At 41.4% G+C, this 24,088-nt stretch overlaps 1 protein-coding gene and 1 long non-coding RNA gene across 3 annotated transcripts in view; one reads left to right on the plus strand and one right to left on the minus strand.

Annotated features, from left to right (window-relative positions):
• The first annotated feature begins 564 nt into the window (after nucleotides 1-564).
• Nucleotides 565-20,386, plus strand: LOC124093183 (uncharacterized). Of its 2 annotated transcripts, none has more exons than XR_009226872.1 (3): nucleotides 565-953; nucleotides 18,867-18,952; nucleotides 19,468-20,386. It is a non-coding gene; the product is annotated as an uncharacterized LOC124093183 (long non-coding RNA). The 2 variants fall into 2 exon arrangements; XR_006851873.2 differs by lacking the exon at nucleotides 565-953 and adding an exon at nucleotides 17,389-17,518 and having other exon boundaries at nucleotides 18,477-18,952.
• Nucleotides 14,004-24,088, minus strand: part of LOC124093176 (organic anion transporter 7) — a 48,037-nt gene continuing 37,952 nt past the window's right edge. The window contains exons 6-10 of the mRNA XM_046445463.2: nucleotides 21,233-21,348; nucleotides 20,380-20,594; nucleotides 18,529-18,637; nucleotides 17,281-17,484; nucleotides 14,004-16,337 (exon numbers count right to left, since the gene is read on the minus strand). Coding sequence (XP_046301419.1) covers nucleotides 16,277-16,337; nucleotides 17,281-17,484; nucleotides 18,529-18,637; nucleotides 20,380-20,594; nucleotides 21,233-21,348 — 705 coding nt within the window. The 3' untranslated portion in view covers nucleotides 14,004-16,276. The remainder of the gene's footprint in view (nucleotides 16,338-17,280; nucleotides 17,485-18,528; nucleotides 18,638-20,379; nucleotides 20,595-21,232; nucleotides 21,349-24,088) is intronic.

Here is a 24,088-nt window from a genome sequence, read left to right on the forward strand (position 1 = left end):
CTCCTGAGTCACTGGGATTAAAGGTATGCACAACTATGCCAGGCTCTAATGTGACCAATTTGACATCAAGGTACTGGCTAGTCTTCCTAAGGAATAGTGTTCTATTGATGACCCAGAATTGGTTCCTGTTGCTTGCAACTTGACTTTCAGCACAGGTAGTCACTGTTTCTGACTTGAAGAATGGGAGCTAATGCTGTTGGTCACATGCAGAGGCTCAATTTCTGCTATTATCTGTACAAGGCTCAAGTACAGATTTTGGTGCTGGAAAGTGGGGTGATGCATTAAGTTTCCTTAAAATATGGATGCATCCATAGAATCATGTAGTGAGTACAGGCAGGAAGATTTTTGATGTGCAGATTATTAAACACCTAAACTGCCTTGAAAATATTGTTGCCAGAAATGAGTGTTAAAAATGATTCTCAGGGGGCTGGAGTTGTGACTCAGCGGAAGAGTCCTTGCCTTGTATGGGTGAGGCACTTGGTTCAATTCTCAGCACCACATATAAATAAATAAAATAAAGGTCCAACGACTAAAAAATATTTTTTAAAAATGATTCTCTGTGGGAAGCCATCCTGACACATGACTGGGCGACTCCCGGTTTGGGTCTGAGGCTTCTGGCTGTGTCGGAATTTTCCCGGCCCTCTCCTGATGAGAGAACCCGTCCGTGTGGGGGTGTGACTGACCACTGACCCCGGGGGCCCAATCACTGACCCTGACCTTGGAGTGCAGTACCCCCTCAACCTTCATTGGATGGAATTATCCCCTGAATTTCTTGTTCCCCAATAAAAGGCTACTCCCTGGTGTGTTCTCTCTCTCTCTCTCTCTCTCTCTCTCTCTCTCTCTCTCTCTCTCTCTCTCTTCTGCTAGCCCTGAGTAATCCTTGCTGCCCTGCTGGGCAGTTAGAGGTTGGAGCCAGAGAGGGGAGCCGTCTCGGACCTGGCAATAGAAATAAGGTAACTGAGTCTGTGTGTTTTATTTCGATCTCTTCTAGCTAACTTTATGCCAAGAACCTCATTAATGAAACCATTGCACAGGCCGCATGGTGGAATTCTCAGTTAAGACGAAGGATGGTTGGTGAAAGAATAATGTTCCTCTCTGTCTGTTAAATCTAGTGATGCAATTAGTTAGATTGCATCTTTTAAAGGCTACAAGATATTTACTACCTTTTTTCTTAACTCTTACATTTCCAACAGTTAAGGCATAAAAAGATTGAACATAGGTTCTCAGGCCATAGCAGGAACCCTCTTTGCAATTCCTGCCTACACACTCAGTGATAGGGCCATCTGTATTATGTAGAAAAGTTGAGGCTGCAATTAAGGGCCAGAGATCTTTTTGGATACCACCTTTGATGAATGTTAGAATATTACCAACAATACCTCCAGAGGTCATGGCATCTTTATATAGTTGTCTTTTATCTACTCTTGGAGACAAATCCAAAATATATCCACCACTTCTAGAAACTTTATGTTGTCCTGGCAAGACATTTGCACATTCCATCCATTTAGGAAAGGTGCAAAATTCTATTGCAGAATGATGAAGGCAGTAAGGTGTTTGTGGACATTCTGTGGAAATGACTGGCTTGTTATGAGAATGAACCCTTGTAATAACTGTCCATACATATAATATTAAGTCCCATGGGCCAGTATAATTGGCTAGCCTAGGTTCCCCATAAACTGTCTTTTCCTCAACAGATACCTTTAAACAGCGAACATGTTTATCATGGGACCAACATATAGGTAGTTTCCCACTGTAGCCAGTATAATTAAAATCAGTCACATGGATGGATGTAATGTGAGTATCTGTATTCTATGTAATGAGAATCATTAGTAAGTACTGTGATGGATTCTCCAGTCCACATCACTGGATCCACTACAGGTGAATCCAGGAAATAGGTCCAATAAGTTTCTCCATGAACCCCACCCACCTGACAGTTCAACAGAGCTATCATGGCCACAGACATTGTGGTTGGAGACTTAATATCTCTTTGTTGTCGAACCATGTGTACAACCTGTTGCACTGCACAGCCTGTTGCCTCAGATTCTTCAGTTGTTTCCATGATGGCAGTTTGGATGTTTGGTCCCTTGGGGCCTTCCTCATCCTTTTCCTCCATGATAGCTTCCTGTTCCTGCTGGAGGAACATCTGGATTGATTTTCAGTTGTTTGAACTTTGGCTCCAGGTCCTCCATGTCTGATGGCATGTTCAGGTACCCAAATAGAACAAAATACACCTTCTGGGAAAACACAAGCATGATGTCTACCCAACATTATCACTGGGTCTGGTCCTTTCCACTATCCTATTTGTAAATCTTTCCACCAAACTAGGCCCAATGGACCTGTTACAGTGGAAGACATGTTTGAGCAGCAGTGCAACCTTCAGAATCACAATTTTAAAAATTTAGAAACAAACAAGGCATGATTAAGGTTATTTTGTGGGGTCTTATTTATCCCTTTTTGTTTTGTACTTGTAGATTAATAGATAAATTAGTGTGCTCTACAATGGCTAGACCTTGAGGATTATAAGGAATGCCTGTTTAATGATCAATAGAAAATGGTGGCAAAACTGCTGAAAAGAACTAGTATAAACTGGAGCATTATCAGTTTTAATCTGTAAAGGACAGACTTATAAAGCAAAATCAGCTATGCAATGAAAAATGACATGTTGAATATTCTCTTTTACATGGGCAGTCACAAAGATAAATCTAGAATAAGTATCAACAATAACATGTACATAACAATTTTTGCAAACTGATGGATGTGAGTTACATCCATTTGCCACAGCTGATTTGGTGGTAAACCATGGGGATTAACTTCAGTTGGTGAAGATGGAATATGTATAACACATTGTGGACATTTGCAAACAACTTGATAAGCTTGTTCCCTTATAACATAAAAATTTTTTATGTACACTAGAAACATTCTGATGATGTAAAGAATGTCAGGTTTGTGCACAATCATATAAAGACATTTGTTGACAGGCAGCAACAAGTTTATCAATCTTATCATTTTCTGATGCCAAAGAACCTGAAATATTATAATGTGCTTTGATATGACTAATGAAACTAGGATATTGATGCATTTGAATTGTCTTTTGCAAAGTATGGAACAAATGGAATAGTTCTTTTGATGGTTTATTTCTAACAGTAGCTGTTTCAATATGTTTAGCGAATCCAACCATATATGCACTATTGCTATAAATATTAATTGGCTCATTAGTAAGATGAAGTAAAGTACAAATGAGAGCTTGAAGCTCTGCTCATTTTGCAGAAGTATATGAAGTCTGTGTTATTTCAGTATGAGCATGGCTATAGAAACCTGCTTTTCCTGAACTTGAGCCATCAGTAAACACCGTCATTGCTATGACTATTGGTTGATCACATAATTTTTGGAAAAATAAATGAAGTACAAGAGCAAATTGAACAACCTTATTACAAGGATAATGACTTTCTAGATGACCAGGAAAATTAGCAAAAGCGATTTGCCGTTCTCTCTCTCCTCCACCCTCTCTTCTTCTTCTCTTCTCTTCTCTTCTCTTCTCTTCTCTTCTCTTCTCTTCTCCTCTCCTCTCCTCTCCTCTCCTCTCCTCTCCCCTCCCCTCCCCTCCCCTCCCCTCCCCTCCCCTCCCCTCCCCTTCTCTCTCTCTCTCTCTCTCTCTCTCTCTCTCTCTCTCTCTCTCTCTCTCTCCCCTCTGTCCCTTCTCTCTCTCTCTCCACCCTCTTTTCTTCTGTGACTGGCTGCTACAGTTCTGCTAATAAAATCTCAGACAGGTAAACAGTTGTTTTGGCTTGTTAAGTTTACAGAGCTTTTTCCACCATTCCTACATTGGTGCCTAAACCTGGGATGGGGATCCCCATCGCTCAAGGCAGAACCCCGTTCCCAAACTTTGAGCCCAACCATTCCTGTCATAGTCCACTCCTCTGATCGCCCACCTGACATCCACCACTGGCCTTGAAGATTGGTGAGTTCCCCATCCCATGAGTGCCTGAATGCTAACTCACCAGAATGAGAGAATTGTCCATTGAGTGTCCAGCAATCCCTCTGGGTGTTTTAGCAGGGGAATGCACCCCACCCAGACCCATCAGGGTCGCGGTGGACCCCGGATGCTCTGCTAGGTTACCCCTGGGAATTGACTGCCTGGGACTTAGGATCAATTCTCCCTTTCTAACTTCTCTGTCTCCCCTCACTCTTGGCTCCCATGGATGGGTTAGCGCAGTTGCTGCAATCCGTCTCACCAGAGTTCTGCCTCCGTTCCAACAGTCTCCTTCTGACTCTTTTGTTCCACTTGAAAAACTCTCCTGATGTCAGGTTGCCCATGGCCCCAGCCTTATTTGGGTCTCACAGATTGCACTACCCTGTTGACCACCTGGCAATTCCCTCTGACTATTTCCCTGTGGCGGTTGGCCATTTTGGGACACCCACTTGACCCTCTGTCCACTCTGGAGCTTCCAGGAAGCTCTTTCTGGCCCAGTTTTCTCTCTCTCCCTCTCTCTTACTCTTTCTCTGACTCCCATCTTGCCCTTCCAGCGTGGAAAATTCCTCATACCTCCCGGCCTATTCTCCCTTGTGGTGCCACTTAGATAATTTGAAAATCCTGAGCCTGGCCCCTGATATTAAACCAAAAAGGCTCATAAAATTCTGTACCCAGGACTGGCCTACATACCCCTTGGACAACCAAAAGGTTTGGCCCACGTGTGGGTCTCTGGATCCCAATTTACTCCAGGATATTTTTAATTACTGTGAGCAATCAAAGAAGTGGAATATGATTTCCTATGTGGAGGCTTTTTCCTTGCTTCAATCTCATCCAAATCTCTGCACCCAGTGCAAGCCTTAACATCTACTCCTTGCTCTCAAGCCTCCTTCCTCCTCTTCTTCTCCACCCTCTGCCTCCACACCCTCTCCCCCTTCTTCCTCTTCTCTGCTGTCAGCCTCCACTTTCCACCCTGCTGATGAACCACGTCCATACCACTCTCCCCCACCCTCAGCCCCGCTTTCCCCACTTTTACCCCCTCCCATTTCCCCCATCTTCTACATCTGTGGCATCTTCTGGGAACACTCCTCCTTCTCTTCCTCCCAACATTTCCCCACAATCTCCTCCTGCTTCCATTCCTTCCACCCCAGGCCCTCCACCTCAGTTTAGTCCACCCGCCACCTGATCAGCCACCCATTCATGTGCTAATACAGCACCTAACCCACAAGTCACCACATTTCATCACCAGACTCAAACTTCACATATTGTGCCCCCCCCCTTGGAGAGGTCACCAGGCCAGATGGGATTTTAAGGATTTATTTTCCTTTTTCTATGCTTGACATTTCTCAAGTAGAAAAAAATATTGGGATCCTACACTGCAAACTCTGTCTCTTATATTAAAGAGTTTCAGTACTTAACTCAAAACTAAAGCCTCACCTTTCATGATATCTATATGATTCTGTCCAATATTCTCCTCCATAAGGAAAGGAGAAGGTCTGGGACCAGGCTAGGGCCTATACAGACCAGATTAATCAGACTGATGCCTACCATCCCCTAGCGGCCCCGGTGGTTCCAGACCAAGACCCCTGTTGGGATTTTAATGACCCCCAAGACCTGGGACGCAGGGACCACCTTATTACCTGTCTGATAGCTGGCCCAAAGGTGGCAGCACAAAAGGCTATTAACTTTGATAAACTCCAGGAAGTCATCCAGAAGAAGAATGAAAACCCCTCAGCCTTCCTAGACCGACTAACAAAGGCTCTCCTTCAGTACTCCAATTTGGACCCTGAATCCCCAGATGGGAGGCAACTTCTTATGACCTATTTTTTCTCACAAAGCTACCCCAACATCCAGGCAAAGCTAAAAAACATTAGAGAAGGGACCCTTGACTCCCCAGATGGAGGTGCTGGCCATGGCCTTCAACGTCTATCACAACAGAGATGAAAGAGCAAAATGCTAAAAATGCCAGATGTTGGCTCAGGTGTTACAGGGCTCCTTCCAAACTATGGAAAGGGGGAGACAACAATTCCCACAACAAGGACCCCCTGGGCCCTGCTTTAAGTATGGTAATGAAGGACATTGGCTAAGGCTTGCCCTAACCCCAGGGCACCACCCAGACCATGCCCCAGATGCCGACGTCCTGGCCACTGGGGATTGAACTGCCCCAATTCCCAGAGGGGAGCTGAGGTCAGTCACCCTGCCAGAGACTTGCTGGGCCTAGCAGCTGAGGATTGATGGGGCCCTGGGTCTTCTGTCCTGACCTATTCAATCACCAAGCAGGAAACCAAGGTGGTTATCTGAGTGGATGGGCATCCCATAAACTTTTTGGTAGACACCAGGGCCACATTCTCAGTTCTGAGAGAGTTCTAGGGAACTACCTATCCCTCTGAATATCCTATTGTTGGGGTAGGAGATCAAACAATCATCCCATGCAGAACTCCTCCCCTCACTTGCTCCTTATCTGAGTTCTTCTTTTCACACCATTTTTGGTTATGCCTAAGTGTCTGGTCCCCTTGCTGGGAAGAGATATATTATACATCTTGAAGGCCTCCATAACCTTACCCTTATTGTCCTCCCCTATTCATATCTTCATCATGGCTTTACTCCCCAATGAAGAAGAGACTTTATCTCTTTGTGTCTGGTGTGGAGACCCCAAAAACCACCAGAACACACATTTTACCCTCCCCTGTAAAATAGTAGATCCAATTTATGGGACATTGAAACCCCATCCTCTGCAAATTGCTCTCCTGTGGAAGTGCATCTTAAAGATCCTAACCACTGCCCAAACCAGGCCCAATACCCACTGCCAATGGCCAGTCTTAAGGGCCTAAAGCCAATCATTCAGAGCTTACTAAGAAAGGGGTTCCTCCATCCCACACACTCTCCATTCAATACCCCAATTTTAGCAGTAAAAAAGCCTAACGGAACATACCATTTGGTGTAGGACTTAAGGTTAATAAATTCTTCAATCAGGCCCATACATCCCCTAGTTCCAAACCCTTATACTATCCTTTCCTCCATTCCTGCAAACTCCCCCTGTTTTTCAGTTATTGATCTTAAAGATGTCTTCTTTTCGATTCCACTCTCTGTCTCATCCCAAGACATATTTGCCTTCACCTGGACTGATCCAGAGACTAGACATTCCTGACAGCTAACCTGGACTTTCCTGCCCCAGGAGTTTTGAGTCAGCCCACATATTTGTGGACAAGTCCTCGCTGGAGATCTTGAGGATTTTTTCCTTCTATGTCCCAACTCAGTCCTCCTACAATATGTTGATGACCTCCTCCTCTGTAGTCCCTCTTTAGAAACCTCAAAGTCTGACACAGCCACACTTCTGAATATTCTTGCTCACTGAGGATATAGGGTTTCTCTGCAAAAGATGCAGCTCTTTCTCTCTGAGGTTGTTTACTTAGGGTTCCACATTTCCCAAGGAAAGAAAGCTATCACAACCAATAGAAAAGGCCTTATTGAAAGCCTTCCAGTACCAAAAACTAAAGAGGAGATTCTCTCATTTCTGGGTCTGGCAGGCTATTTTAGGGCATGGGTACCAAATTACTCATTACTTGCCAGACCATTATATGATCTAGCAAAGGGGAACAAGCATGAGCCCTTGTTACTTTCAGCTGTGCCACATTTCAGAACCCTCCAGAAGGCCCTCTTACAAGCACCAGCTCTACACCTGCCAGATGTTAATAGGTCTTTTACTCTCTATGTCCATGAAAACAAATGTCAAGGCTTAGGGGTGCTGGGACAAATATATGAGCCCACCTTTGCTCCGGTGGCATACCTTTCAAAACAGTTAGATCCAACTGTCCGGGGATGGGCTTCTTGTCTCTGTGCCCTAGCAGCCTCCTATGTTTTATTAAAAGAATCACAAAAGCTTACCTTTGGAGCCCAAATCACTGTCACCTCTCCTCATCACCTCAAGGACTTGCTAACGTACAGAGGACTGAAAACCATCCCTCCCTGTTGAATTCTCTCTCTCTTGGTCTCTTTCCTCTACAACTCTTCCATATCCTTCCAAATCTCCCCCCTTCTCAACCCAGCAACTCTGTTACCCACTCAGGCTCAAGGTCAAACACAATCCCTAATACATAAATGCAGGAAAATTCTAGAAAACTTTCTCCCATGCCCAATTAATATCACTGAGGGACCTCTAGACCAATCTGATTACATCTGGTTCGCTGATGGCAGCTCCTTTATAAATGAGGGGATCAGAAAAACTGGATATGCCATAGTGTCCCTATCACGAGTAATAGAAGCCAATCCCCTGCCTGCAAATACCACCAACCAACAGGCTGAGCTGGTAGCTGCAACACGAGCCTGTGAGTTGGCATCAGGGAAAAATCTTACCATTTACACTGACTCCAAATATGTGTTCCACATTCTCTTATCTCATACAGCAATTTGGACAGAGAGAGGTCTCCTGAACTCAAAGGGCACCTCTATAACAACTCCACATATATCACCCAGCTACTACAAGCCTCCCAGCTTCCTAAAAAACTTGGAGCTGTCCATTGCAGATCACACCAAAATGACTCCTCCCCCATCACACAGGGAAATTCAAAAGCAGATCAGGCAGCCAAGTCAGCAGCCCTTTCAGACCCCACCGGATCTCTCATTGCCACGTACTCTCCAACATTACCCAATAATGGAGACCCACCAAAACATGCCCTCTTTACTTACCTCCACTCCATTTTCCACACTAGTCGCAGACTCTCAAAGCCTTTCTCCACTCTTTCTTTACTCTGACTCTCCAGGATAAAGAAGTGATACAGCAAATCACAGCCTCATGCCAAATATGCAAAAGAGTGAATCCCAATATATCTTTAAAACCCAGAACTTTCCCTTCTCATCAGGCTAGGGGCCATACTCCCAGGGCAGATTGGCAAATCGACTTTACCAACATGCCCAGAGTAAAAAACTTCAAATACATACTAGTTTTAATAGACACATTCTTGGGTTGGGTAGAGGCCTTCCCCACCTCAAATAAGCAGGCTACCATGGTGGCTAACATCCTCCTAACTGAAGTAATCCCTTGATTTTGGATGCCCACTTCAATCCAATCTGACAATGGGCCTGAGTTTGTCTCTCAAGTATCCCAGGATGTGGCAAAGACATTGTCCATCCCATGGCACTTTCATTGTCCCTATCGCCCCCAAGCCTCAGGTAAGGTTGAGTGAGCCAACTCCACACTGAAAGACATCATAACTAAGCTGTCTTAGAGACTCATTTGGATTGGATAAAACTCCTCCCTCTTGCCCTACTACACCAGAGGGCTTTACCAAAAAAGCCATCCCTTACCTCCCCCTTTGAGATAATGTATGGTCGTCCTCTTCCCCCAGAATCTCACCAATGCCTTGGCCCCTCCATGACCAATATGCTCTTCCCCTCCTCTTCCTTATATGCTCTGAGCTATGGAAGCAACAAGATTTGTTGCTTCCGGATCCAGAGAACTCAGCTGCCTCTTTTCCCCTCAAACCAGGAGAATGGGTCTATTTTTCTTCCCCAGGGGAAAAATCCCCTCTAACCCCAAAATGGGAAGGGCCATTACAAGTAGTCCTGTGTACACCCAATGCTGCAAAACTCCAACAGGAAGGAAAGAAACTAACCCGCTGGATTCATATTTCTAGGTTAAAACCAGTGGCACGCCCTCCATAGGACAATCCCACCACAGCTCCCAAACTTACAAGACCCCCACGATCACCCAGATTTACTTGTGAGATATCTCCAGATAATTCTCTTTTTTTAAAAGAGAGAGACAGAGAGAGAGAGAATTTTAATATTATTTATTTATTTTTTAGTTTTCGGCGGACACAACATCTTTTGTTTGTATGTGGTGCTGAGGATTGAACCCAGGCCGCATACATGCCAGGCGAGTGTGCTACCACTTGAGCCACATCCCCAGCCCCCAGATAATTCTCTTAAGCTCCATTTTTCACAGTCACACACCACCCTCCCTTCCATTCCAGAGTAGAGGAACACACATAAGAATGGGCCTCCCGATAGAATCTAGGAACCCACAGCAACACAGTATACCCACACCCTTTTTAGAAACAATTACAGGAACAACTAGAAAAAAAGAAAGCTGCAATTGGCACAACAATCCTATTGGGACCTCTTCACAAACACCATCATCCACTGGAGTCTACCGATACTAGGACATCTAGTTGGGGTCTTTTCATTCTGTGCCTTCCTTCCTTGCATTTTAAAGTTCCTTCAAGGACAAATTAACAAAATCTCTAACCAAACTTTCAATCAGTTCCTTCTCAGGGATTACCAGCTACTTGCCAACAAGCCGGGTGACACTCACATCCACTCATCCCAAGAAACCTCCACCAAGTGTTGAAAGATGAAGATACCAAATGACAACTCCGCTGAAGGGCCATCTCTACACCACCATTCCAAAGAAATAAGCCCTTGGTTTTCAGCTATATATGTTCTAATCTGCCTTCTCCTGGATATAGGCCTTTTCTACCAGCCCTACAGACTGGACAACATACCAGAAATTAATGTTGTTTCTTTTCATAGCTGCAGGGCCTGTTCATAGACTTCTCCCTGGAGGAAATCCATGCCTTCAGTGCATGGATATGGGGCCTCCTGGCCCTCCTTCTCCAACCAACTGACCTCCCTCCCTCCCTCTAAACAACGCCCCTACTCAGCAGTAAGTAGCCAGATCAAGAACGGTGCCCCCAAACCAAAACAAAAAAGGGAGGAATATTGGCAAAGATGGCGCCCAGAGCTCTTCTCTTCCAGGAGCTCAGGTCCATGACACACTGAATGGCATGTGAACCATCACCTCCAATCCCTGTGAATGGCGCACCTCCAATCCCTGAAGTGGCACAAGCTCTCTGCCAATAAAGAAGTAATAGCCCACTTGCCCTACTCCTCCTCATCCTGCATTGAGCCCATAAATATCAACACCCTGTTTGCGCTCTCCCCCCCTCTCTTCTTCTCTTCTCTCTCTCTCTCTCTCTCTCTCTCTCTCTCTCTCTCCCTCTCCCTCTTTTCTCTCTCTCTCTCTCTCCACCCCCTTCTCTTTGACTGGCCGCTATGGTCCTGCTAATAAAATCTTGGACAGGTTAAAAAAAAAAAAAAAAAGCTATTTGCCAAGTATTGGAAGATTGTCAGAGCCAACTATGCTGTTGGATAGAAAAGGGGGTTACAATAATAGAAGGCTATTATGATTGATCCAACCAATTGTAATACTCATGTCCTACATTTAATAACTAATTGAGCAATAAGATCATGAAATAAAGTCAAAGACTTTTGAGGAGAGTGAGCTAGGTGACGCCATTCAATAACTCCCAAGGACTGTCATGTTGCTCCTGTAGGGATATGAATAGTGGAAAATGTTAATAAATATATAGGTTCTTGTAGATTAATTCTAGTAAGCTGTGCAGTCTTAATGGCAGTTGCAACTTTTGTTAAGGCAGTCCTTGCCTGTGCTGTAAGTTGGTGAGAACTTAGAGAAGGGTCTCCCTGTAAAATCTGAAACAAAGGCTCAAATCTGCAGTGGATAATTTTAAATGTTGCCATAACCAGTTAATATCACCCAGTAATTTCTGAAAGTCCTTAATGTCTGTAAACCATAAACTCTGTTCTGTAGATTTTGTGGATGAATCATGCATCCTTTGATTAAATTGCCAAAATATTGAAAAGGAGAAGACTTTGTACCTTCTTGGGTGCTATGCATAAACTAACTGCAGTAAGTAAAGTTTCTAATTGAGCAAAAATTTTTAAAAGCATAACTGAAGTAGCCTGAGTCAAAAGAATATCATCCATATAATAGATTATAGATGCATCAAGGAATTTTTCTCATAATGGAGCAACAGCTTGTGCTGACATAATGTGGAGCTATTGGCCATACCTTGAGGCAACACTTCCAGCAAAATCTCTTACCTGGTTCTTTAAAATTTATAGCTGGAATGATAAAAGCAAATCTCTTACAATCATCTGGATGTAATGGTATAGTGAAAAAACAATCTTTATTAGTATTAATTCATAATCAAGTAGTATCTCCATAGGAGAAGGAAGTTCAGACTGTACAGCCCCCATTGGTTCAATAAATGGCTCTGAGATCATGTAACAATCTCCATTTGCTAGATTTTTTTCTTTACCACAAAGATTGAAGTGCTCCAAGGCCTAAGAGTAGGCTCAATATGACCAACTCGAAGCTGTTCCTGGACTAAATTGTGGGCTACTTGAAGTGTTTCTCCTGTAAGGGGCCATTGATCAACCCAGAAAGGATCATCAGACAGCAATTATTTTTTCCTGTCATTTTCTGGGCTGGAGAAGACATAGATCAATGCCCCCATTTAAAAGGCTGATTAAATGTATTAAGTAATCCATATTGTCTTTGCTGAGAAAACTGAGGCATAGGTGAATACCTTTCCTTTTTATTCATTTTCAATCTTTTAGTGGAGATAGATCCTTCATTAGGCATGGTAGATGTCATCATGAAATTAGGGGTTATTGACAAAACTCCTAAGCTGCTCATAATATCTCACCCTCATAAATTGACTGGCAAAGTATTGAGGATGTAAGGTTTAAAAAGTCTATATTGCCATTTTTGTCTTCCCACTGGAGGTATTGAGCACTTTGAGCAGGCTGAGAGATCTGTTTAATGCCTTCTAAGTCTGCAGACGGTGTGTGAAAAGCCCAATCCTGGGATCAGAATTTACTGGAAATTACAGGAACATCAGCTCTGGTACCTATCTCACCCTTCAAAATTTTGTAATTAATTTTAAGATCCAATAGGGGGCGTTCTTGCTTAACTAATGGAGCCAAGAATGCTCTTTCCAAGGATCCAGATGTCTAAACTTCGCGGGGTTCATCGGATAAAGTTTCCCCTGTGGAATAATAAAGCAAAAAAAAAAAGCAATGCTATCTTCTGGAGAATGATGAATAATGTAATTTGTTTGAGCAACAACTTTAATTTCTCCATTAAAATTTACATCAAGAACACCCAGTAATACCTGAATTCTTTTTTGAGTTAAAATAATTCTACCCAATATTAAACCTATTGTATCTGACAGCAGAGGTCCATAAATTCCCATAGGGATCATTTGTGGATTCATCTCTGGAGTCAGTGTGAATCTTGAGGTGGGGTGGAGGCCCAGGATTCTTGTTCCTGAGTATAGCAAGACTGGGCCTGTGCATGAGGATGCTAGACCAGAGTGAGTGACTGTTGATCCCGAGCCAAGAGCAAAAGGTGACACCCTCATTATTTAGTGAGGTCAGGGTTGGTCCCCCTCCACTTTCTGATGTATAAGCAGAGGTGGTCCATTTACAACATTCTGGATATAGCATTCCCACACCCAATGCCGACCTTTTGGCACTGTGGGCAAATACCTCGTACATTTCTTTGTTCTTGTGACTGTCTGCAGTCTCTAGCCATATGCCCTGTTTTGCCAAAGTTAAAGCATTGCTTCTTAGAATTGGCCTTCTTTAAAGGAGGCTGTAAAATTTGTTTCAAGGTGGCCACCTTGGCTATGCTTTGGGAGTACACTGGGTTGACTTCAGTACAGAGATGGATGTAATCTGATACAGTTCCCTTTTGGCAGTGGGGCTGGAAGACCTCTTGACAAACTGTATAGTATTTCCAAAAGCCAGTTGTTTAACTAAGATCTCAGATGCATTTGGATCCCCAATCATACAGCTTGCAGCTGGATATAAATGTGCTACAAAGGCTAAGAAATTCTCCTTGGGCCCCTGTAAGATCTGGCTGAAATATAAGTTTTTCTCTCTCTTAGTAGGCACTTTTCTACATGGTCTTCTTGAACACACACTTATCTAAGTATACATTTGTAAATCATAATTTAATTGTTGCAAATGGTGCTGTCCCAGTCAACATGTCCAACGTGATATGTACTCCATGCATGCCTGCTCAGAGCAAAATCCATCCAACTAGATTTTCACAGCAAATATTCATCTCCCAAAAGGCAAGCTTTCACAGGGGTAATCCAGTCATTAGGGGGCAGGGTTTCATTACACAATGATTTCATCAAGCTATGAAAAAAGGTGAATTGGGGCCATACATGGAACAAGTGAATTTTATTTCTTTTAATGTTTTAAAAGGAATGGCTGCATGGATACATATATTTTGATTTGGATTTTGCAGATCTAATTGCTCAAATATTGGATATAATTTAAATCCCGATAAATCTTCTTCTGCCACTCTGGTGGCACTAAAGTTCTGCTGAAGCAGGGTAACTTTTGTAGCCACCATATTAGGGACCCTGATTTTTAGTCTTCCCCAAGGGACAGGGTGGATCTCTGGAGCAGGATAATTCAAATGCAAATTATGGAGGTCTGCTGTCAATTCATCCTCCTCCTCAGAACAGAGTCTTCCTCACAGTCCAGCAAAGTGATCCCTCCCCCATCTTCCTGTATGGCTTTGTCTAATGAAGCATGCTCTGGCTCTACCTCTGGGCTGTTTCCCTGCCTTTATCTCACTACAAATGCAGGGTGCTTTGACTCTGTCCTTAGGTTCTCTCTCTGCTTTTTACCAGCTACAAATGGAGCACGTTTTACCTCCATCCTTAGGTCTTCTTTTCATCTACCAAGTGTTATGTTTTCTGCAATCAGAGAAGACCTGGAAGGTAGGCAGGTTTGTCCAGTAGGTCTAAGACTTATAACAACATTTCAAAGGCAGTGATTAAATAGTCCAATATCTTGGTCTGAATATAAACAAGTCTCTATCACAGTCCAAATTCTTTCTACTTTCTGGATTGTGCTCCTAGGCCTATTAGCTGAAATAAAACCAGCATGCCGCTCCCTGCAGAGTTTTCCCAAGTATGCAAATCAAACGAAGTTTTCCTCAGAAAACCACAGACAAGCTTCCCTAATCACCTGTAGGAGCTGGGCAAGTTGAGCTCACTTCACAGATTTCTCCTTTTGCTTCATGATACCTTTAAGAATAGCTAAGTAACTCTCCCTCTCTGTAGAGAGTGAGTTCACCATGCTTAACATCACGCTATAAAAAAAAAAAATCCTCTCTCCTCTTTCTCTTAATAAGCTAATCATGAAAATTTCCTGTGAGAGAGGACTAAGCACCCACCTGTACTCTTTCTCATTTTGGAATCCTTGTGAACAGTCCCTGTTCTAGGCAAGTTCTTGCTCACATACCTTGTGGGTGAAGGAAATGGGATGGACTCGTGTGAAATAAAGCAAAGAAAATAGTACAAGGAAGTAAACATGAGAGATCAGAAATAAGTTTTCAGAGAGTGGGCAGTGATGGGCTAAGCTGACCAGAGGGTACAGCGTCTAACAAGAGAAAGGAACCCCCCAACTCTCCCCCACCCCCACTTGCTTTATTTATAGTGATACAGATCAAAAGGGATCAATAGGAGCTTTTTTTGCAAAAAAAAAAAAAAAAAAAACGGATAGGTGTGGGAGGAGGCAGTCTGTTCAGTTCTTCAGGGGTCATGCCCATCTCCAGTGCTATGGTGAGCCTCTGACAGAGCTAGGTAGAAAGTCACATGAACTGGGCATTCTCAAACCAGCAGGGTTGCTGCTGCAAATTCCTAACAGACTTTTCTGCTTAATGGCTTTCAAGTCATTTGAATTCACCAAGCACAGTTCATGGATGACTCCCCACAGGTGGTATGATTGACAGGTGGTAGAAACTTCAGGAGGTTGTACCTAGTTGGAGTGATTTATGTCACTGGGAGTGTGATCTTGAAAGAGATATTCCGGATCCTGGTGACTTCCTCTGTTTCTTGTCTTCAATAAGGTAAGCAGGTTTGTTCCACCATGGACTCCTCAATATAATACTTTCACTTTCCATAGACCCAAGGCAACAGGGCCAAGCAACCATGGAAAGAGAATCCTGAAACTGTTTGCCAATGTAAATCTATCCTTCATTTAAGTCACTTACCTCCAGTATTTTGTTGCAAAGACAAAAAACTGACTCACATACTAGGAATAATTTTTAGATGTTTGTAACTATTGTTTCAAGTTGTTTCCAGAAAGTGGAGTTCTTCATTATAATTATCCAATAAAATACTCTTCCTATAAATTCATAAGGAAAAATGTTTTTAAGCTAATTCCATCTCCCTATCCAAAACCTTTTAGGTATCTGCAACCATGTAAATAGTTTCTCATGTATTTCAAAGTATTGTAGTTGCTTTGAACTTCTTGTGATTCATAAAGCATCTTGTATACAAAATTTAGCATCACAATTGTAAATGGGATTCATTATTACTATTGCATCTATTTATTTAAATATGTTTTGCTAGTATCTAGGAGTGATCTTGATATTTCTTCTTTTATCTTGCTCTTTGATCAGTTGTCAATTCCTGGAATTCCTTAGAAGTGTGTCACTTTGATGGAGGTATCTTCCTGCTCTGTTTTTCTTGAGTCTTTCCCCCTAGAACAAATACAGTAAAAACCACAATGAAAGAAACACAAACACAAAGTGACATGGAGAAAGAATATATCTCCTGCATTCCTTAGAGCAAGCTGATCTTTTCCCCACCAACCTTGGTGAAAAACAAACAACCAAACAAACAAACCATGACACCTGTTTAAGGACCTGAGTAAATCTTGTAAAATAAAAGACAAATATTCCTGGCAGTATTTGGAAGGAAGCTTTGATAATTTCTACTGTCATCCTTGGCTATCATGTCATTCTCCAAAGGAGTCTTTGGATAAATCAAGGGAAGTACACAAAAGTTTAAATATCTTCCCTAATCCTTCATCATTTAAAAAAGGTCTTTATTTACTATTGCATTCTTTTCTTTTTTGAACACTTTCATTCCTCGTGAAAACCAGATGGTCTGAATCTCACAGGCAACACATGAAGACTCCTCCCCTTAGATATATTGTCACCTGTGGAAGGGGTCCTATTTCTGTATGTGTTCTCCCCTGGGTTCTTCAGTGACCAGGGAAGAGCTCAAGCTTATAAAAAATGACAATGCCAGACAGTTTACCAGCACTCATTGGGTCGCAGAATAGTAGGACCTGTCAGGTGAGACTTGGCATTTGTATTTGTGCATGTTCGTGAGATATGTTCAGTGGTATGTGCTACATTGGAGCAGAGAGGACTGAGCAGACCTAATTGTATCATATTTACTACTAAACCTACTGGGGCAGTTTGGGAAGAACTGGCTTGTGTGATCTAGAGATCTTCAGGGGGACATCTGATATCACTGGTTAAAGGATGTTGCTTTTACTAAACCAATGGCACTGACCACTTGGAAAGAGAGTAAGTCTGAGATTGCCAAGCCATAATGGCCCCAGGGGAATTTGTCTTCTCATCTCAGACCTGTGATACATAACTCCTCTAAGGGACCATGAGGAGGCTCACTCACCCATTTTCTATATCTTGGAGGGAGTCAGGCAGAGGCTGATTCCTGGTTTCTGGAAGGAGGAAGACAACAAGGCCAGCAAAGATGCAGGAGGCTCCATAGATGATCCAGGGCAAGGGTTCAGCATATGTCTCCAGGATCATCAACAGGGGTGCCAGGGCTGACCCCAAACTACCACAAACTCCAATGATTCCTAAAGCTGTTGCCCTTGGAGCACAAACAACAATAAAAAATTAACCTGGTAAGAATGCAGTTGGATTTGTGTCACCTTTTTTCATTAATTATGAGAGACAACAAGGAGTGTGTTTGGGCATGTGAAGATTGATGACTTGCTCTTGCTTTTGAAATTTTGTTTCATCTGCTAGCAACCTTTATCAAGTTCACAGACTACAAAGACATGTTTTATTATTAAAAATTCCATTAATCATTTATGTTATGTTATTTTATTACTCATTTACTTTATTACATACTTACTTTATCTTTACTGGTACATTACAGTTATGCAAAATAATGGGATTTGTTGTGATACATTTGTATAGGCCCATAATCCGGTCAAGTTCATTGTACAGTTCCTCCACTCCAATGCCTATTCTCTGCTCTAGAGGTCTCCCTTTTATTTTTATAAAAATTCTTGTTCTTCACGTTTTTCTTTCTAGCTTCCATATATGAGAAAATATTAAACCCTTGAGTTTCTGATTCTGGCTTATTTCATTTAGCATGGTCCTCTGCAATTCCATCCATTTACGTGCAAATGACATAATTTTATTCTTCTTTTTTATAATTTTCTTAATATTTATTTTTTAGTTATAGGTGGACACAATATTTTATTTTACATGGTGCTGAGGATTGAACCCAGTGCCTCATGCATGCTAGGCGAACACTCTACCTCCAAGCCACAACCCCAGCCCCAATTTTATTCTTCTTTATGGCGGCATAAAACTTCATTATGTATATGTACCATGTTTTATTTATTCACTTATCTGTTGATGGGCATCTGGGCTGTTCCTATAATTTATCTATTGTGAGTTGCCCAATAGCATCTTCAATTTAGGTTACTCCAAAGAATACAGGAGATGTACATTAGTGGTATATTAGCACACCTAGAAATACCTAGAAAAAGCTAACTTTGGGTAAACTTTGGCTATAATTGTTATCATCACCATTGATTACTTTCGTTTTCTTCCCTTGATGAGTCATAGAGCTGAGAAAGAACTGTTTTAACCTTCACGAAGAACCTATGAAATTTTGTACCTGATGACGGTGGGGAGCAGTTCATTTGTATGGGTAAGAGAACAGGTAACAGAGGCAAAAGAAATTCCTCCTCCCAAAGTTGTCAGAATCATATGCACGGTCTGCATTTCTGGAAAGAGGAAGAGCCAGGAAAGTTAGGAAATCTGAGATGAAGGAATCTTCATTCTCCAATTTACAAACAAAAAATGCTTCTGTTGGAGACGTTCACAGTGTAAAATATACTGTGGAAAAACTGCACCGAGGAAGTTTGTGAGGACGAGATGTGACTTATATGCAAAGTTCAATTTATGATGAATAAAAGTTCTGAATAATTGTATTCATTCTCTTTGCCTCTCCAGATTTGTCAAAGGAGAAGAGAGGATGCTGAATTTAGGAGGAAATCACTTTCTTTTTCTGTACAATGTCTCTATCCTTTGAATGGAAGGTAGGATTGTCGTGTGTGATTTACTGAGGGGTGTCAGACTCACTCAGGCACTCATGGGGTTGAAAACCATGCTCCATGCACAGTACTGACATGGGATAAAGACTGTAAAAGACAGTCATGAAAGGACAGGAATCCCATATTAATGGACAAGCTGGAGAGTAGCCAGATCTAGATCAATGTTTGAAGACTCAAGAATAAAAACTTCTATTATAGAAAACATGACAGACTTTGGAAACTTTTCATAAAGTTGGTTTTCTACTCAATTAAAAGAAAATCTCTTGGGGCTGGGAATGTGGCTCAAGTGATAACGCGCTTGCCTGGCATGCGCGGGGTGCTGGGTTCGATCCTCAGCACCACATAAAAATAAAGATGTTGTGTCCACCGAAAACTGAAAAATAAATACTAAAAAATTCTCTCTCTCTCTCTCCTCTCTCTCTCTCTTCTCTCTCTCTCTCTCTCTCTCTCTCTCTCTCTCTCTCTCTCCTCTCTCTCTCTCTCTTTAAAAAAAAAAAAAGAATCTCATGAGAGCTTTAAACCTTGGAGGAGGCTTTGTGACAGCCAGGAAAATGACATCATTGTTCAAACTCAAGAAGAGTGAAGCCTGTAGCCTGGTGTGATGGTGCACTCCTGTAACCACAGCATTGTAGGAGGCTAAGGAAGGAGGATCAAAAGTTCAAAGCCAGCTTCAGCAACTTATCAGGGGCCTAAGCAATTTATCAAGACCGTGGCTAAAAATAAAACGGGCTGGGGATGTGGCTCAATTGTTCAATGCCACTGGGTTCAATCCCTGATACCAAAGAGAGAGACTGAGGAGTGGAACCCACCAATGTGGGATTTTGTAAAATAAGTTACAACACAGGAGTTCAGCAAAGCACAGTGATGGATATGCTGTCACTGCTGTCACATATTCTCTACTGGAACCCAAAGGTTTATTTTCTTAAGTCAAAATAACTCCCGAAAACCAGAATGGCATTTGTGGTGACCTGAGATGAGGCACATGTGTAGACACATAGAGTTCAAGTATAGATTGTCACTGAAGGTGAAGTAATAAGACAGAGCCATCGAGAAAAAGTAACAATACAGTGTGGTCACATTAGCTTATAATGATAAGTCTAAACCCTACATGTTTGCAAGGAAGTGTGATTGGCCAAGAGAAGAAGCTCAGAGAAACTTAGAGAAGCTCAGAACACGGTGGCACCATTTTACAGGTACTTCTTGACCATAATGAAGATAATCATGCATTTGAAACAAACTTTACTGACCTTTAGGTGTTTTCCAAGTACTGGATGGCAGAATCTGTTCTAAATGCCCAACTTGTGTCAGTGAACACTTAGAACCCAATTCTTCTGATTCCTGTAGGTGCAAGCTGAAAAATCCTCAGGAAAGTGGGAAAGATCTTTCCTTTTTTACCCTGTCTCTCTCCTTACCTTCAGGCACAAATGTGTTGACCAGAAAGGTGATTCCCAACGTGGTCATGAAAAAACACAGGCTTATTCGACGGCCCTTGTGATTCAGGGCCCAAAGTGAAAGATAATTGGCTGGGAGTGTGACTACACCAAGGAGAATTTGGATCAGGAAAACATTGCTTGCCAGGTGCTGGAGGTGGATAATCAAGCCAAAAGTGGGTAGCCATACTAAAAATCTGTAACAAACACACAGGAAAGACACATGCATTGAGAGTTAACACTTATATACTTTAAATGATGGTATTATAAGAACGGTTACTTTTTGGTGTTAAAAATGCAAACTATCTTTTTCTTGTAATATGTGCATGCAAGTGATTATTTTATAATTGTAATAAAACAAATATATGATGAGGCCATCAGATGTTTATTTTGGAGAGATGTCAGAAATGTAAATATAAGATGGGTCTTTAGGATTTTAGAGTTTTTCCTGCTCTTGATCTGAGTGATAGATATATCTTTACATATGTACATATTTACTCATTGGGTTACATATATGTCTGTAATTCACTATTTCAAATTTTATCTCCATTAAAGCAAACAATGAAGAAAATCCGAGTCAAAGTCTGTACATGATTGAAGTTTGCAGCATCTGTCTCTGGTGTGAGTCTGGCAGTGTGATATGATAAATAGAACTCACTGTATAATGGTTCTGTGTCAAGCTTTTCATAACTCTGACCATAGCCCTGGCCATAGCAATGCTCGTTAAATCCTTCTCATCTTTCATATCCAAAGCTGTGTTCACCATATATTGCCCAATTGAAATAAGAAATAAACTCATTCTCCACTCTTTTTATAAGCATGATGTGAAGCCTACCTCACCAAGGACAGGAGACAGATCCGTTTACACAGGTTGGGTGTGTGGAACAAGTTGCACAGAGAAGGTTTTGTCTGTGCTGCCTTCAATTCCTCCTTTATGGTGGATCTCACAGCCTTCAATAATAACAGAGACAACAAATTGTTCAGTTGTCAGAAAACAATGGGTAGTGTGGAAGCATTGGCCACCCACAGAAGGTAAGGTCAATAACCATCCTAAATAGTGGAAAGTATAAATATTAAAACAATGGCAGGCATGAAAGTGGTGTGATAGGTGAACTCAGGAGTTCAAGGAACCTCAGGGAAGTTGTACAATGAGAACATATTAAGAAGTAAACTCTAAAAGAGTATAGAACGTTGAAAAGAGAATTTATGTTAGAGATTTATCTGAGGAAGGAAACCAAATGATGAGTTAGTGAGATTACAATTCAAAGCCCCTTTTATACCAGATGACTCTAGAAGAGTTGGAAATGGAGTTTTGTTCTCCACTAATTACTAATGGTTGGAGAATACATTTCATATCTCAGGAAGAAGAATTATTTCCTGGCAATTTATTTTTTCATTTTTTGGTTTTTAGTTTTTGAGTCATCCTATTTTATAGAATATGTTGCATGTTGTTTCTCCATGAAAGAGAAGCCTAGAATTAAACTTGAGTTTTGAATCAGAGGGGATTTTAGTTTAAATTGATTTAAACTCAGATTTGCTTTTACACTGAAGTGTTATTGGCCTTGCCACTTGCTAGTTGTATACCCTGGGCAAGGTGATGGCTATCACTATACCTCAATTTCCTTGTCATTGAAAAGAAGAAGAAATAAAAGAATTAGGATCAGGAGAAGTAAGAAAACCAACAAAATAATAATGCCTTCCCCACAAACACTTTCTATGTCATTTAGTAGGTTATAATATACATATCAATCTACTTCTAGCAGAACTCTTAGACTTATTAATTTATTAGTTATTCAGAAAGATTAAGTCCATTGTCATGCCTCCTCTACAAATGCAATAATACTACAAATGTAATCAGAAAGTTTTCATGTTGAAGGGAATGCTGAGAATTGGACCTACTCCCATGACTGAGGAAACTTGCACCATCAGAAATGGCCTTGGAGCTTCCAACTCTAGCTTCAACAGTGGAATACAGGATTTATGCTTGTTAGAGATACATTTGTGGTAATACCTTCTGCATCCAACACATAAACCCATGACCACTGGCCATTGTTATTATGGTATTATAAGAATTGGCTGCAAGAAGACCTTAAATCTGTCTTAGATGCGGGCTGCAGTGCCTGAGACTGGCCTTCAACCCCGTCCAATATCAGAGTAAAATATCAGGGCATGCTGGCTTAATTTGTTACCAGGTACTCATTCTTGATGAGCTAACAGAAATGAGTGGTGCATCCAGAGATATTTAGGTGGGCAACGCTAGCTGACAAGGCAGTTCTACAAGTGTATTCTCCCCGGTAACCCTTACGTTGAGAGGAAGCAGCACATATTCAAATAAGGGTTTGCTGGTTGTTCACATTTTACAAATGCATCTTTCTCTATAAATTTCATTCTATGCTAATCATCGCATCATTAGAAAATCCTGAAACAGTCTCATCTCTGCAGTCTTGCCCACAAAGGTGCATCAGGGTCAGTTCATACGGATTTACAAGAACTCTTTATTAAACATTTAAATGGTTATGAACCTGTTGACATCATGTGTTTAGGCTAAAATAGACTCTGGGGAAAGTAAGCAAACTACAAAAATTAATGATTGCCACAATTCTTGGACTCTAGGATTTAAAAAGAAAAATCTTTAAATGTTGAAGTTAAACATTTACCAGGACACCACTGACCTTGCCCTTCTGAAGTCATTTGGGCTGCACTCAACTTCAAATAACCAAATCCCTGAATGTTTAAACCTGACTAGTTCTACCCAAACCTTAAAGGCACATTTCAGACACTGCATTTTTTAAGATGCATTCACAGCTCCCATCCCTACATCAAGTTTAGGTTTCCATCCTTGGGATTCACTTTGCACCCTTACTTGACCGTTCAGGGGCTTTATCAAGCCCACTGATCCTTGTGAGGGTGGAAGCTATAAATGTTTTTGTCCCCTGTCAAAGGACATGTCACAGGGAATCATGGAACACACTCAGAAAGGATGTGCAAGGAAGGAAAAAAATATACGAGGAAGCAGAGCAAAAGGCACAGACACAAGATGGAATGCATTTGGAAGCCAAGAAAGCGTACATGAAAGAACCAGTAGAGAAATAAAACAAAATAAATGAGCTTTGGGTAGATGTTTGTGACTGTGATCATAGACAGATGATGTTGATAACTATTTTTTGACTTCTCAACTTACCTTATTAGTATATAATTAATAATTTAAAAATTGCCCATATTTAACAATGCATCTAAGTATTTTGGACATAACTGCATACCTGTGAAGTTGGCACCAAAATATATCCATCCATATATATAATCACTTAAAAATTTCTTCCTGCACTCTGTATTCATTTTTTAATATTTATTTTTCAGTTGTAGTTGGACATACTACCTTTATTTTATTCATTCACTTGTTTTTTAATATGGTGCTGAGGATCAAACCCAGGGTCCCATATGTACAAGGTAAGCACTCTACCATTGAGCCACAATCCCAGTCCTCTATATTCATTTTTACTATTTATTTTGATAAGAACAGTTAGCACAAATCCACCCTCTTAGAAATTTTTTAAGTACATAATACAGTATTATTGTCATCATTCCATTCAGCGGCTTTCTAGAACTTACTCATGTATTTCCACAATGAACATGGGAATGCAGATATCTTCTTGAGATTAAAATTTTTATTTATTTATTTATTTATTCATTT

The sequence above is a fragment of the Marmota monax genome, unplaced genomic scaffold (assembly GCF_021218885.2).
Source record: "Marmota monax isolate L192 unplaced genomic scaffold, Marmota_monax_Labrador192_F-V1.1 WCK01_AAM20220418_F8-fsc00038, whole genome shotgun sequence".
Taxonomy (NCBI): Eukaryota; Metazoa; Chordata; class Mammalia; order Rodentia; family Sciuridae; genus Marmota; species Marmota monax.